At 38.8% G+C, this 13,716-nt stretch overlaps 1 protein-coding gene across 2 annotated transcripts; it reads left to right on the top strand.

Moving 5' to 3' along the window:
* FRG1 (FSHD region gene 1) lies at positions 1,596-11,601 on the top strand. Of its 2 annotated transcripts, XR_002438120.1 has the most exons (10): positions 1,596-1,750; positions 1,975-2,042; positions 3,974-4,096; positions 4,999-5,056; positions 5,239-5,353; positions 5,737-5,841; positions 6,583-6,674; positions 7,684-7,794; positions 8,679-8,774; positions 9,957-11,601. XR_002438120.1 is itself a non-coding variant. In XM_021395029.1 (9 exons), exons 1-9 carry the CDS (start codon positions 1,689-1,691, stop codon positions 8,713-8,715), a joined length of 771 nt encoding a protein of 256 aa, XP_021250704.1. In that variant the 5' UTR covers positions 1,596-1,688; the 3' UTR covers positions 8,716-9,571. The 2 variants fall into 2 exon arrangements, 1 of the variants encoding a protein (XP_021250704.1); XM_021395029.1 differs by lacking the exon at positions 9,957-11,601 and having other exon boundaries at positions 8,679-9,571.

A 13,716-nucleotide genomic window follows, 5' to 3' on the forward strand; every position in this document is an offset into this window, starting at 1 on the left:
TACCCACTTCCCAAAGACTGACCAAGGAGAGGAGTGTCTTTCACTGATAAACTGCGACAGATACACAGGCAGGAAGGTAGCATACCTGAGACACACACATACACAAAAAAAATTCTGAATTTACAGCCATGAGCAGCTTGACTCAAGAATCACTGTTACTGAGAAGCCCCTGCCTCTTCCCACCCTCCTTCTCTACAAAGCTCAAAAATGGGAGACCTGCCAAAAACTCTTAAAAGTCCGTTCCAGACATACTGTTGTTCTCACTTTTCACAGCAGATGTAACTACTCCCATACAACTTCACAGCCCCCCAAAAATGAGGCTATTCATATTAGGCATATAGATAAAAATTAAAAGCATTTCAGTGAGAAATAATGGGGTTCTGGATCCAATCAAAGCATCTGCAGAAGACAGCTGCAGTCATCAACAAACTCCAGGGCCATTCACTGGGAAAAGTTACATGTGTGGAGTTTTAACACCTGGCTGTGATTTCAGCAATTTTAAAGGTCTTGACATAACCGTATATAAGAATTTCACTTACTACTTGTAGAACCTTTGCAACCATCAGCAGGTAATGAAATCAGAAATCAAAAGGAAGTAATATAATGCACATGCCTGCATATGTGTGCAAGGCAAGATTTGACAGAGATGGTATTTCACATTTGACCATCCAGTATCATCAGAAGCAAACAAACTTTGGGGCACTAAAACCTTTTAATTAACAGACTAGATGACAAAATACGCTACAAATGACTGCTCTAGTTTGGAGCCTAATTATACATGCATTAGGAAGGATGTTCCCAAATGAAGAAGGTATTTGTTGAGAGGACGGGAAACTTACCACAGCAAGAGAAAGCTGGCTACGCTACAGGAAAGCCAGGGGATGGAATTTACTCTGTGGCATGCCAAGTAGCTACATGGATGTGAACAACTGTCATAAGCTTCATTATGATCCAAGTATAGTGCATTTGGCTGACTTACAAGCTTTGTTTCCATGGCTCATCCTCCAAGGCTTCCCTTGATGCCCCTGCTCCAACATGACCTGGTACCTGGTTCTGCCACGCCACCTTCACCATCCCCACTATCACTTGGCAGGGTGGCCGTCACCAAACAGCATGCCATGCATCTGTCCTTATGATGGGCATCAGCACGCACCTCAGCAGCACCTGCAGGCACCTCAGTGAGCCCCAACATACACCAGAGGGATTTGGTAGGCTCTTTGTTCACTAACACTGAGGGTTTTGAAGTTCTGCAGAGAGCTAGGGCAACTCAAGCAGAGCTAGAAGCGGAAGGCGAAGGGAGATATGATTTTAAACTTCACCCTGCCTGCTAGTTTCATGTTTTGGTTGCCCTCTTTCTTTTATGCTTTAACTAAAAAAAAAAAAAAAATTAAAAAGGTAACTTCTGTTACTTAGACACATTAACTACATTAAATATTTTATGCGTGGACCCAGACGATTCTTCTCCCCTCAAAGCAGCGCAGGCAAGCCAAAATGTCGGACACCGTAAACACCCCTGACTATCTCCGCCGCGCTCACGGAGCGCGCGCACTGCCACCAGGCGGGAAAGTGCAGGCGCGGCGCGAGCCCGACGCGCGCGGCCGGCGGAGAGGGCGGGGAGGAAGTTTGCTGCTCGCCGGCTTCCGTCCGCGGCGTGGTGCCGTGTCCCGTTACGTTCGCCGTAGCCAGACATGGCGGAGTACTCCTGCGTCAAGTCCACCAAGCTTGTTCTCAAAGGGGCAAAGGAGAAGAGGTGAGGCTGGCCGTGGTTCTCTCCGGTAGCTGCTGGGCCTCTCGACCCGTCGGCTGTGCCGGTGAGGCCGGTCCGTCACCGTGTCGGGGTGCGGGTGGGAGGGTGGTGGCTCTGGGGTGGGCAGCCCCTGCCCCGTTCCTCGAGGTGCCCGCCAGTGCTCCGCTCCTGGGAGCGGGGGGCTGGCTCGGAGGTGTGTTCTTACCTCTTTACGTCACGCTTTGCAGCAAGAAAAAGCACAAGAACAAGAAAAGGAAAAGGGATGAAGATGCAGAAGAGCAGCTCGATATCGTTGGTGAGCAGCCTTCCGGGAATTACGTGACTTTCTGGCAGCTATAGGGAACAGCAGAAGTGGAAAAGGTTGTTGTGGGACTCTTAAAACTAAGTGTAGCCTGTGTGCAGGTTTATAGTCACTTGTCACCTTAATTGTAAGTTACAGTCTTTCTAGACTCTTTTTAGCACAAGTATATTCTTATATAATCTTAGACTCTTTATTTGCTTGGATCTCATTTTTTTCCAGAAATATTCGCTGTAGATGTAGACTTATTTCTAGTACTGTAGTGCTATTCTATATATTTCTACATGAATAACGTCTTATGTTACTTGATATTTTCCTAGTTTGGAGCACCTGTGCTTTCTGTTCTTCCTGTTCTTATTCTGTCAGTAGTTACTTCTTACCTGAGTTCTTCAGTTCTCTCAGACCTTTGGTGCTTTTGGAAGGAAGTTTTTGTTAGCTTGTTTACTTGTTTTAGTTTGTTATGCTGCTGTTAAGTGTTCACGTTATAAATTTGCTACTGTTGATTGAAGCCAAAGACATAAACGTTATTCTGTATCCAACTATAACTTTACTTCTTATTTGTTCCTAAAAGAGGAGGATCAAAGTATGTATGGTTTTGAGAGAAAACACAACAGACTGCCCCTTAGTGCTGTTTGTCCTTCATTTATCACCATTCACTTCACAAAAACAGCTAAAAAAAAATATTCAGAGTCATGAGAGATGCAGATGTATACTGTAGCGCAGTGCTCCTAACAGGATAAATGTCATTTTCTGTTTTGTGCTACGGCACTGCAAGGGAATTCATCCTGTTTCTCTGTTAAAAGACCATAGATGAGAAAATAAGCTACTGTGCTTCACAGAATGTCCCAGGTGTTTTGCATTCTTTAGTTTACCTGGATTTCAAAAGAAAATGCTGGAAGAGATTTGAAAAAGTCATTTGCTGATGAATTTGTATTGCTCAGGGAACAGTGGCTTAAAACTTGAACATGAGAAGTTCCATACAAACATGCAGAAGAACTTCTTTACAATAAGGGTGATGGAACAGGATGCCCGGAGAGGTTGTGGAGTCTCCTTCTATGGAGATATTCAAGATCCATCTGGATGCCTACTTGTGCAACCTATTGTAGGGAACCTGCTTTGCAGAGGGTTTGGGCTTAATGCTTGAGGTCCCTTCCAACACTTGCAATTCTGTGATTCTGTGATCAGTAAGCTGTGACTCTACAGAATAAGCAAATTTGCTCCATATGTTCTATAAAGATAGGGGAAGATTATTTCTGCTCAAGAAAGATAGATTTGCTGAATTTACCACAAGGAAAACAGACATATCCTAATTAATTAAAAATATTTACCTTAATTAGGCAGAAAATATTTGTAAGATAATATAATAGGAGGAAATGTTACCTGTTTAAAAATACAAATGTCGTAATTCTAGTTCATGCATGTGAGCAGGGCTGTGTAGGTAGAATTCTTCGAGGCTCAAATGTTCAAACATCGTTCAGCTGGAAACATCATAAGTTTACGAACTGCCAATTTGTACAAAGTAATTTCACAGAAGGTAGTTTAGAGGTTTCTGTTGTGTTGGATATCTAGTAATTGGCAAAACTGCAAAAGGCTGATCCAGAGAAAAAAACACCTTTCTTGCGAGGTGTATCTTCTGGATCAGCTGGATGAATCGACGTGCTCTGTGATGTAACAGCACAAGAGGAATGGAGAACAGGAACCAGTGATAAGGGATAGTAAGGTGGATAGAATAGCAGGACTGCCTGTTCCAGCAGCAACACCATTAAATTGGCTGGGTACTATAAAATAATGCACAAAAATCTTAAAATACTTCTGCTATCTATAGAATGTCAAATCTTGGAGTAGATACAGAAATAATGACTCCTGAACACTGCAGTCAGAAGTTGTGATTATTCCATTAACTGTTATGTTTATTTGGTTTGTTTTAGGAAATTGGTGGGCTGTCAGTAATTTCGGTGAAATTACAGGAACTATAGCTATAGAAATGGATAAAGGAGCTTATGTCCATGCCCTTGATAATGGCTTGTTTACGCTTGGAGCACCACACAAAGGTTTGTTTCAGGAAATTCAGAAAAAAACAGTTTTAGTAATGAAAAGCGTAAATGTAGTATCGTTTAAAGGCAAACAGTTTTATAGCTAAAGGCAGTTCATTACAAATAATGCAGTAATCTTGGCTGTAGCATGACTGAAACCTAATGACTAACAATCAGTTTCACTTATTTCTTCTTGCTGTTTTATCTATATAATAAATTGAACAACATCGGAGATGATCACCTGTTACTGGATAAAAAGCAATACAACTTATTAAATTCTATAAAATCTTTATGGTATCAATTTGAGAATGAAACTTGAGGCAAATGAGTTTAAAGGATTATTGCTGCATCCTCATCAGAATATATTGGTTTTGTTGTTGTGCAAGTGGACTACTAGTATGGTGGGGATGAGCTTGTCTTTTACTTTGAGTCTGAACCATCAGTCAGATAAGAAATGCTCCACGGCCCTGACAGTGTTTCATCTTTAGAGTGAGTTCAAACCAGTGGTGACAGTGTTATCTCACTGGTTTTGAGGAATGGAGAGGCTAATAGCTTTTTAGGGTTTAGGGGTCTGTTGTTGGAGACAAACTGTAATTATGTTATTGAGAAAATAATGTTGCAAGAAGATTAAGGTTTTCAACATCACCTGGAGAATTACAAAACATTATTGACTGTAAATTCCTTAGAACAAGGATTGTATTTGTTTTGTCTTACTTGAATGTAAGCAAGTACCTCCATTGTTTTTCTTTAAGAATGTGAATATTCTAAAGGAATTTTTAAAGAAACACAGTATTGCAGATTTCCATAGTATTTACCAGTGGCAGTTGTATAGTTTTCAGCTTGTTTGAAACTGCAGTATTAACAGGTTAAATACTGTATGTAGCAAATACTACTTAACTAATGGAAAATTCATTCCTAAGATGATGAAGGCCCTAGTCCTCCTGAACAGTTTACTGCGGTGAAGTTGTCTGATACAAGGTAACTACCGTAACAAAATGTTACAAGTCTTGATATTTGTTTTCTGTGTTTCTGATATAAATACCTGATTTTATATTCTCTTAAAATACATTGTATACTAATAACATTTGGGGTTTATTGAAGATTGTGAATTGCTTTAAATCAAGACATTCTTCATTGTTTCCCTGCATTTTTTCTTTGAGGATTGCTCTGAAGTCTGGTTATGGCAAATACCTCGGTATAAATTCAGATGGACTTGTTGTTGGACGTTCAGATGCTATAGGATCAAGAGAGCAATGGGAACCTGTCTTTCAAGATGTAAGCTGCTTAGGATAATTCATTTGGTGTTCCTAGCATTTGACTGTATTTTGATTTGTGATCTATATTGACAGGCAGCAAAATGTTATTTACCAGTTGGCTTTTTGCAATTTCTCTCATACTGTAAGTTCTTATCTTCTGTTTTCCCAAGTATGATGTAGTTTTTGTATTTCTTTAGAAATTTTTGATGTACTTCAAGTTCCTGCATTTTGGCAATTATACAGGAATTAAGAACAGAGAAGACTGCCAGCTAGCTCTTGAAGTGTCGATATGTAAAACAACTGAACACATATACAGAGCTTTCTGTTGTATTGTAAACAATCAATGTTACCATTAAGATTTATATAGAAACTTTATACTATCATATACTGTTATTTCTGCAGAAAAAAATGGCATTACTAGCAGCAAACAGTCGTTTTATTAGATGCAATGAAGATGGAGACATAGAAGCTAAAAGCAAAACCGCAGGGGAAGAAGAAATGATAAAGGTAATTACAATATTCTACAATTAATACAGGCTTGATATGGATATTCAAGCTTACCCAAGTACATGTGTGCAACTGTTTACTGAGAGCATAGAGGTATAATTGTTTTCTATAAGCTACCAAGTGATTTGGCCACCAAAGAGGCAAATGAGCTCCAGGATTGCCTAAACTGAGGTACTTACCTCTTTACTTAAAATATTTGTGCCAGTAAAGAAGTGGTGGGTAAAATCCTCTATGTGATACACCAGATAGTTCTGAACTGCTTGGTACAAGAGGGATGAATTCTGACTGAACCAACAGCAGAGAAGGGTTAGCCAGAATGATGCAGGTGCAGAGATCTCTCATGTAAAAGGATGTAGAAGAACTTCATTTGAACTTGAAAAACATGTGCCTTTATTTAAAGAGAAGTGTGTATTAGTCAGAGCAATAATACTATGGAGTCAGTCTCTCAGAAATACATTTTACCCCGATAACTCTTTACAACTGTAGTGGTGCTTCTTTGTGAAGGGAATTATGTCTTATGGTATTATGAAGTACTATGCTTAATCCATTCCTCTGCTATAGGAAGCTCTTGCTTTTATTGCCTTTTTCTCTAGTTGTGAGTTAACCAATGTGAAAGCCGAGAACTTAGTCTCTGTGACTCTCATTTGGTTTTGAAGGATATATTGTCTTCTTTAGCTTGCAGTTTTTGATTTTAAAAAATAAAATACATTTTCTATTATGTATTTTCTTCTCAATGAATAGATTCGAACTTGTGCTGAAAGAGAAACTAAGAAGAAAGATGATGTTCCGCAGGAAGACAAAGGAAATGTTAAACAGTGTGAAATCAACTATGTGTACGTAGTTGGGAGCTATTAACAGGTTTAAGTAACTTCTTCCTCTTTTCTTTGGGAGCTTCTTTGATGAAAGAGCCAAACTCCCAACCAGTTAGTTGCTCACTTCCTCCTACTCAGCAGCACAAGGGGACAAAATAGGATGAGAAGGTTGATAGGTCAAGATAAACACAAGGAGGTTACTTACCAGTTAATGTCACAGGCAAAACAGGCTCGCTTTGTGGGAAATTAATGTATTGCCTATTCAAACAGATATGGGTAGTGAGAGATAAGCAAAAACTAAAAAAAAAAAAAAAAACTATCTTTCCCCTTGCTCCCAGGCTCAACTTCACTCCATACTCCTCTACTCTCTTCCCCAAGCTGGGGAGTGTCCAGTATGTGATAGTTTCTCTTCTCCACGTCTTTCTTTCTTCTCTGCGTTCCTCTGCTCTAGCATGAATCCTCTTCACTGGCTGTAGGGGAATGTCAGCTCAGGCACCTGGGCCACCTCCTCTTTCTCCTTTGTCCTTGGTGTTCATACCACATTCACTTCTTTTCTTCCCCCCCCCCCTCCTCTGCCTGTGTGGCATCTTTGTCCTTTCTTAGATGGTTTCACAGAGGCATCATCAGCTCTGCTAATAGACTCAGCTTTACCATATGGTGGGTCTGTCTAGCATGGAGTAATTCCTGGTCTCTTCTCACAGGTGCCGCACCTGCAGCCTCTTTGCTACCAACACCTTGCCACTTACACCCAATGCACCTTCACTCCTGACTTGTTATGCTAGTAGGTGAAGGAGTTGAAGTTCTTCAGAACTTTTAACAGCATCATGTTAGTCATGCATAGTGTCATTCCCATTCCGTGCCCCAAAAAACGTAACTAGTTTTCAGCTAGGTTAATTTTAGTGCACTTTGGATAGTTTGATGGTTTGAATCTTATTAGGCCAGTTGTCTACTGCTAGACACTCATCAGAGTTGTTTTTACTGAAATGCAAAACTTTAAAGTTACAATTCTTATGTTTTTTTTCCCTTATAGCAAGAAATTTCAAAGTTTCCAAGACAAAAAGCTGAAAGTAAGCAAAGAAGATACAAAAGCCCTCAGAAAAGCCAGGAAAGAAGGCACTTTTCACGAAGCACTGCTTGACAGGTACTTTAATGTACAAGAAATAACGCACTAATTTAAAAGTTACTGGGAGATGGGATTACAGTAAAATGGATACGTTTCGTGGAGGGGAGGGCAGAGAGGAGGTGCAGATATGAGCACTTCCTCCCAGGTCAAGATATTGCAGCCAGTCTTACGCATTTTTGTTGTTACTAATGCTCCAAATTTTTGCATATTTACATGAAATTTCCAGGTTGGGAAATTCATCAGAACTGAATTCATTTGGCATCTCTAGGTTTGCTCAGTTTATTGAGTACAGAGGAGGTTAGGGGTGACTTCTTAACAACAAGAAATAAGCTTTTCACTTTTTCAACACCCATAGTACCAGAGCCTTTTGGAAAAGGGAGTTACATTTTAAGGAGAAATAGCATTTATTAACAAGTCTTTAGGTTATATAGTGAGAATCAATCTCTTATTTCCCTCCAGAGCTGAGAATACAGAAACTGTCTTGAACTTTTGAAGTGTTTTGTATGGTGTAAATTTTCATATATTAATTCATTGAGTGGAATGCAGAAGACTACTTCTGATGATTCATAATTGTAAACGATGTGAAAAATGCACCACAGCCATCACAGATTGTGCCAGTTTCAGCTCTCACTCAATTTGAATTCCATCCCTCAGAGTGATCTGGCAAAACACAGGTCATGATTTGAAAGGAAATACAACGCTGATGTTACACACCACAGTTGTAGCTGCATGAGTAAACAAAGCTAACTAGCAAAGCCAAAGTGTTGTTAGGCTTTTGTGTTTGCTTTGAAAGAAGAAACAGAAAACAGCTTTCAATGGCTGCTTAAGATTTAGAGGCAAATAAAACGTTCAGATGTAACATTCAGTTTTTAATGTTGTGTTTCGTTACCCTTTCTATACAGGCGAGCAAAAGTGAAAGCAGATAGATACTGCAAGTGACAACCAGTTGGTCCGTTTTCTTCTGCGTCTTTGATGATATGGTCGTGTTGAAAACACAAGTAAAATGTTTTATAATTGTTTTTACAGAAGCTGTTTTGCTGATGTTTTTATTATGTTATCTTTAAAGGATTGCCTAAGAGCTGTAAGTAAGCATCAACCTACCCTCAAATTTCAATAATGATTACTATTAATGTTATGCTACAACTACATGCTATTGAAATAGTAAGATAATTATTTAATGGAAGACAAGTTATTTGATCCACTGAATCTCCCAAGGTTGATGAAAGAAACCTGAGCTTAGAGACAGCCATAAAAGGCAGATGAGAACAGCAAAGTTGTCTACAATATAATATTGTTAATGCATTGAACTGTCAGTAAATATGTAAATGTCTCAAACAAGCAAGAGGAACTAAATAGAAAACATCATGCCAAATACTGAATAGAACATCTTTAGAACCATCCAATGGTGTATCAGGTAGGAACCAGAATATTCAGGCTTCATAATGCAGTGTTTGAAACAGACCCATTGTTCGGATTGATAAATTCCAAAATGCAAAATCCACATGCTGTTGGAAGTCTGGACAAATCAACCTTATAACAAATGGAAATGCAGTTGTCTCGTAAGAAAAGGGATTGACTGTCTCGTGTTAGCAAGCTCCTCATTTTACAAGAGGAGAAAGAAAACTTCAGTCAAACTTGCTAGTCTCTTCAGGGCATAGACTTTAATAAAACAGCAGTGCTTTCCTTAAGGTCAATGTGTAATGTGTATTCCTGGTATCTTGTATAAAATATGGTTTTCTATGTCTGTTCTGATTACCAAGAAGTTCTTCAATAAAAACATAGGAACTACCTCAGATCACTTACTCTCTCTTTCTGTGTAATCTACATCATAAAGATTACTTGGTAACAATTGTGTTGAGGATTTTTATGGTAATAATTTGAGCTCTCCAAAGAGCTCCTACTAACTGTCAGTATGAACTGTAGAAATAGTATAATGCTGTAAGCTAATGCAGGATAGTGATGTCTTTAAGAAGTACAAGAACAGGCCAATAAAGCCTAGGCAGTAATGGCAATTTAAATTGTTCTAATTTTATAGGCGGCTGGTCTTGAGAAAAAGCACAGTTTAAGTACCTTGTAATTGTTTAAACCAACTATTGAGGTTTTCAAGAGTAAAACAAATAATAGCCAGTATGAGAAGATTAGCCAAGGTCAGTAATAAAGCATTTATATTTTTTTTCCAGGAATTTAGAAAATAAGGAGATAGCCCAGGAAGATTTATGATACCAAAAGAAGAAAAATTCCATGGGCTGCGCAAATTGATGATGCAGCGTAAGGATTCTTTAATTCATGTTTTCAGAAAAGCAAGTAAAAATGGAGACCTTTCTCTGAAGAAGTCTTTTAAGCTTTTCATACTTAGTTCTATCCAGCCTGAGTACAGAGATTTTGCCAAAGGACATTCTTCTCTAAAGCACTGAAGTTTATTGAATTTATACATGCTATTCATTTGATATCTATTCTACAAGAATAAGCATGTTCACTAATTCCTGGCATGAATATCTGTTTTGGAATGAGTGCATTTTCTTCCCTATTTAGCCTGAGAAATGAAATATGTCCCTTCTGGGGAGCTGGTTTGTGCAACTGTTAGGATTGTTATGCTTCTAACTTTCTCATATATACAAGTTATTGGAGACCTTCCTATGACTCCAGCTGCTTCATAAAATTCTGTGTCTTAATGCTGATAGAATACCGGAATTACAGAGAAATAAGTAAACTGCAATTTACAAATTAAATCACAAAATGAGAATTCTTCTCTAAATTTTCACATGTACAGGAGACCCCTGAGTAGCTGTTTTTTGAACTTAAGTATCTTCTGCAGAATTCTTTTCCCCCATAGGCATCACTTATCTAATTGTTGTGTTTCAGACCACACTTAACAAAAATGTAATAGTATCAGGCGACCACATAAACTAATCGATCACTTTGCCTTTTTATAATGAAGATATTTAACTTAATAATGGTGAAGTGTTAACATTTTATTCCTAGTTCTAGTACAAAATTGAGATTACTCTTGAACATGTAGCAGGAATGACTGAAAAATATACTTATTTCTTATCAGTTTGTATTAACTGCACACTCTTTCAAAGAAAGCAATTGTTAGGAATATCAAAGTGTTTTCTAGTAATACTGCATTAAAACATTGGTAAAAACTGTAATCGGCAGAACTGATCTTTCATTGTAATTTTGCAGGTATTTCCAGAATTTCGTTAAAATTCCTGAACGTGTCAATAACCTGGGTATAAAAGTCTTGTCTGTTATCACATGTGAATATATGGTTTGTATTAAGGGTATGGCTCCAAGAAAAAACGAAAGTATATAAAGTAGCTATTGTCAATGGTAGGCTATCTGCTAAATAGTTTGACAGAATCAGAATGTACAATTACATTGTCCAGAGAGAAAGCTGTCTGGCTCTTAGTAGTTTTGAGAGAAGAGAAAAGTTGGTGTATCCAGAGAACTCTGTGTCAAAAGTAGCTACCCCTCAATTTTCTAAGAGAGAGGAGAACAAGCAACGTCTTTCTTTTAAGAGTTGAAAGAGAGCCATGTAGGCATAGAGCATGGTTAGCTCTTTACCAGTAGCAGAAAAGGTCAAACAGATGAAGTTTAGAAGCTTTTGAAAAGCAGCGTCTGTCGATATGCTCTGTGATTCCATTTTTGTGAATGGGAGAAGGCTTTGCTACCTTCTTCATAGTGAGCAAAAGCTATAATATGAGTTCTTGTATTTACTAAAAAGATATGTTGCACCTGCCCAAGAGATCTGCCAGAGCTGTGAATACTGAATTTTCAGGGAGAAGATGGAAAGCTAGAAATAAAGAGATGATTGCTGGTAAATGCTTCTGGCCAGAGTCTGAGGAATTATTGTGTGACAATGCAACATAGCTGTGGGTTGTACTGTCATGGAAAAAAAAATGTAGTTCATTTTTACCCAATGCTCTGAAGTTTGGTCCAGCACCAGGAATCAAGCAATGCTCATTAAGTAGTTGTAGGTCCCGTGCCTCTGTCTGGAAATGTAAATAACCTGTTATATGACTGTTGCAGCATCACAGATCTGGAAGTAGCCTACTGCCAAAACTGTTTCCAGAAACACTGGGAAGCAGGTTGCACCACCATTTTCCCATCTGAGACAATCATGGATTGTTCTTGGTGATACTGCCTTCTGGCAGGGGTCACCTGGCAGCAGTATTAGCAGAAAGAGCTTGAACTGAAACACAGAGAAAAGGGAATTGCTTGTGAAGTCTTTATTTCTGGAGGAATGAACAGATCTGGTATGTGGATAGGTACTTAACAGATTCATGTGAAAAAGTAGAAGGGTGGACATGAAGTACTAACGGTGACACCACGTAGTGACACCACCTTTCAGGCAGTTAATGAGTAAACCACAAATCTTATTCTTCTGACTTAGATTTTTGAAAATTGATTAGAAGCAGCCTAGACAACAAAATGGAGGACCTAAAGTAGTGTGGGCCTTGGAGACCAGGTGGTGTGGTAGGAACCTGGCAGAATAGCCAGTCAGAAAAACACAGGTACTGTAAGATGTTAACTATTCTTTAAACTTCAGATTTCTTTACTGGTGAAAAAACTAAACCAAAAGTACAAAGAGGCTTTTAAAAAAAGTAAGTTGTGCATTCAGAAAGAGCTTGTTGTCATTTTCGAGAGCTCTTGTTGTCTTTTCGGAGTTAAAAATATCTTGAAGGTAAGAAAGTATCTAAGTTAACTGTCTGCTCCAGAAACTAAGTCTGAGCAAAAGGTGCTGCGCATGTTTAGAAAACAACAGGTCCAATTCAATCTGGCTATTTCTTATCATAGACCACAAAAATATATTCAGGTACCTGCAAGTAGTTAGAAAACTGTCTCACAGGTATTTGATTTCAATATAAAATTGTGGCTGGGCCATATAGAAACTGCCTGAATTTCTGGTTGTGAAAGACAGTTCCATGAAAGCATCAAGTTTGTTGTGTTACTCTGTACTTCTCCTCGCTTCCTAAATCTCTTGGTTGGTTCTGTACCTTCTTCCACCAGCACGTACTGTTTTGTGCAATTCCAGGCTTAGATTCTGAGCTGACTCCTTCCTACATGCTGCTGCACACCCTCTGGCTTTCATGCCTTATAATTCTTTTTTCCTTCCCTATTTCTTAATTTCTGCAAAGTCATGCAGCCTCCTAATTAACTGTCTGCTAGGGACTTCCTTTTTTTTTTCTTTGCCACCATCTGGTTTATATGAGAATTAATTGCATAGCCAAATAAATAATGAATGCTTGGTTTTTTGTGTGCTTAAGTAGACAAAGCATACAGAACCTGACTTGGGCACCAGATAAAGCACAAGATGTTAACTAAACCACAGGCTTTCTCAAAGGTTTTTAATGCTTTTACATGATTTGTACTTCATGTTATGACGAATACACCATTTATTTGTAGTAGTGAATAATGACAAGTAACATGCTTAGACTGATAGATCTATTACACTGTTTCTCATGGTGTTAAGAATGGCTCCAGTTGCAGGTTTCCTGCATCTTTAAGCAGGCAAGGCAGAGAAAATGCTTTCTTCCTTAGGAAGGTGACTGCCTTGCATCTAATTACCATAAAACTTGCCTGCTTCAAAGAATCTCTTAAACACGCACAGTAATTATACAAAGTGAAAACTGGTGCCACAGGTTTGCTCTGAGTGTTGCCTAAGAGATAATTTTATTTCATGTTTTCTTGTGCGGAACTGCTGGAGAAGCTTTCCTCGGATTAAGCTTTCCCAGCAGGCTCCCTGACACCCAGCTCCCAGCAGAGATCCGTTGCAGCTGCTCAGCTTCGCAGTTCTTATGCCTGGAACCTCAAGAGATGTTTTACACGTGCTTTATTTTTAGCACCTCTTTCTTAGAACAAGAATTGATAAGGACGTTCCGGGGCTTTGTTGTTGGCTTGCAGTACTCTTGCCCACTTTTCAGGTGATGCAGCGTC

The sequence above is a fragment of the Numida meleagris genome, chromosome 4, assembly GCF_002078875.1.
Source record: "Numida meleagris isolate 19003 breed g44 Domestic line chromosome 4, NumMel1.0, whole genome shotgun sequence".
Taxonomy (NCBI): Eukaryota; Metazoa; Chordata; class Aves; order Galliformes; family Numididae; genus Numida; species Numida meleagris.

What these genes read in the sequence shown, in the direction of transcription:
- FRG1 (XM_021395029.1), top strand. Translation starts at nt 1,689, where the DNA reads ATGGCGGAGTACTCCTGCGTCAAGTCCACCAAGCTTGTTCTCAAAGGG. An exon ending in AGAGCAGCTCGATATCGTTG is followed by an intron (nt 2,043 to 3,973) that starts GTGAGCAGCCTT and finishes GGTTTGTTTTAG; the next exon opens with GAAATTGGTGGGCTGTCAGT. An exon ending in GCTTGGAGCACCACACAAAG is followed by an intron (nt 4,097 to 4,998) that starts GTTTGTTTCAGG and finishes TTCATTCCTAAG; the next exon opens with ATGATGAAGGCCCTAGTCCT.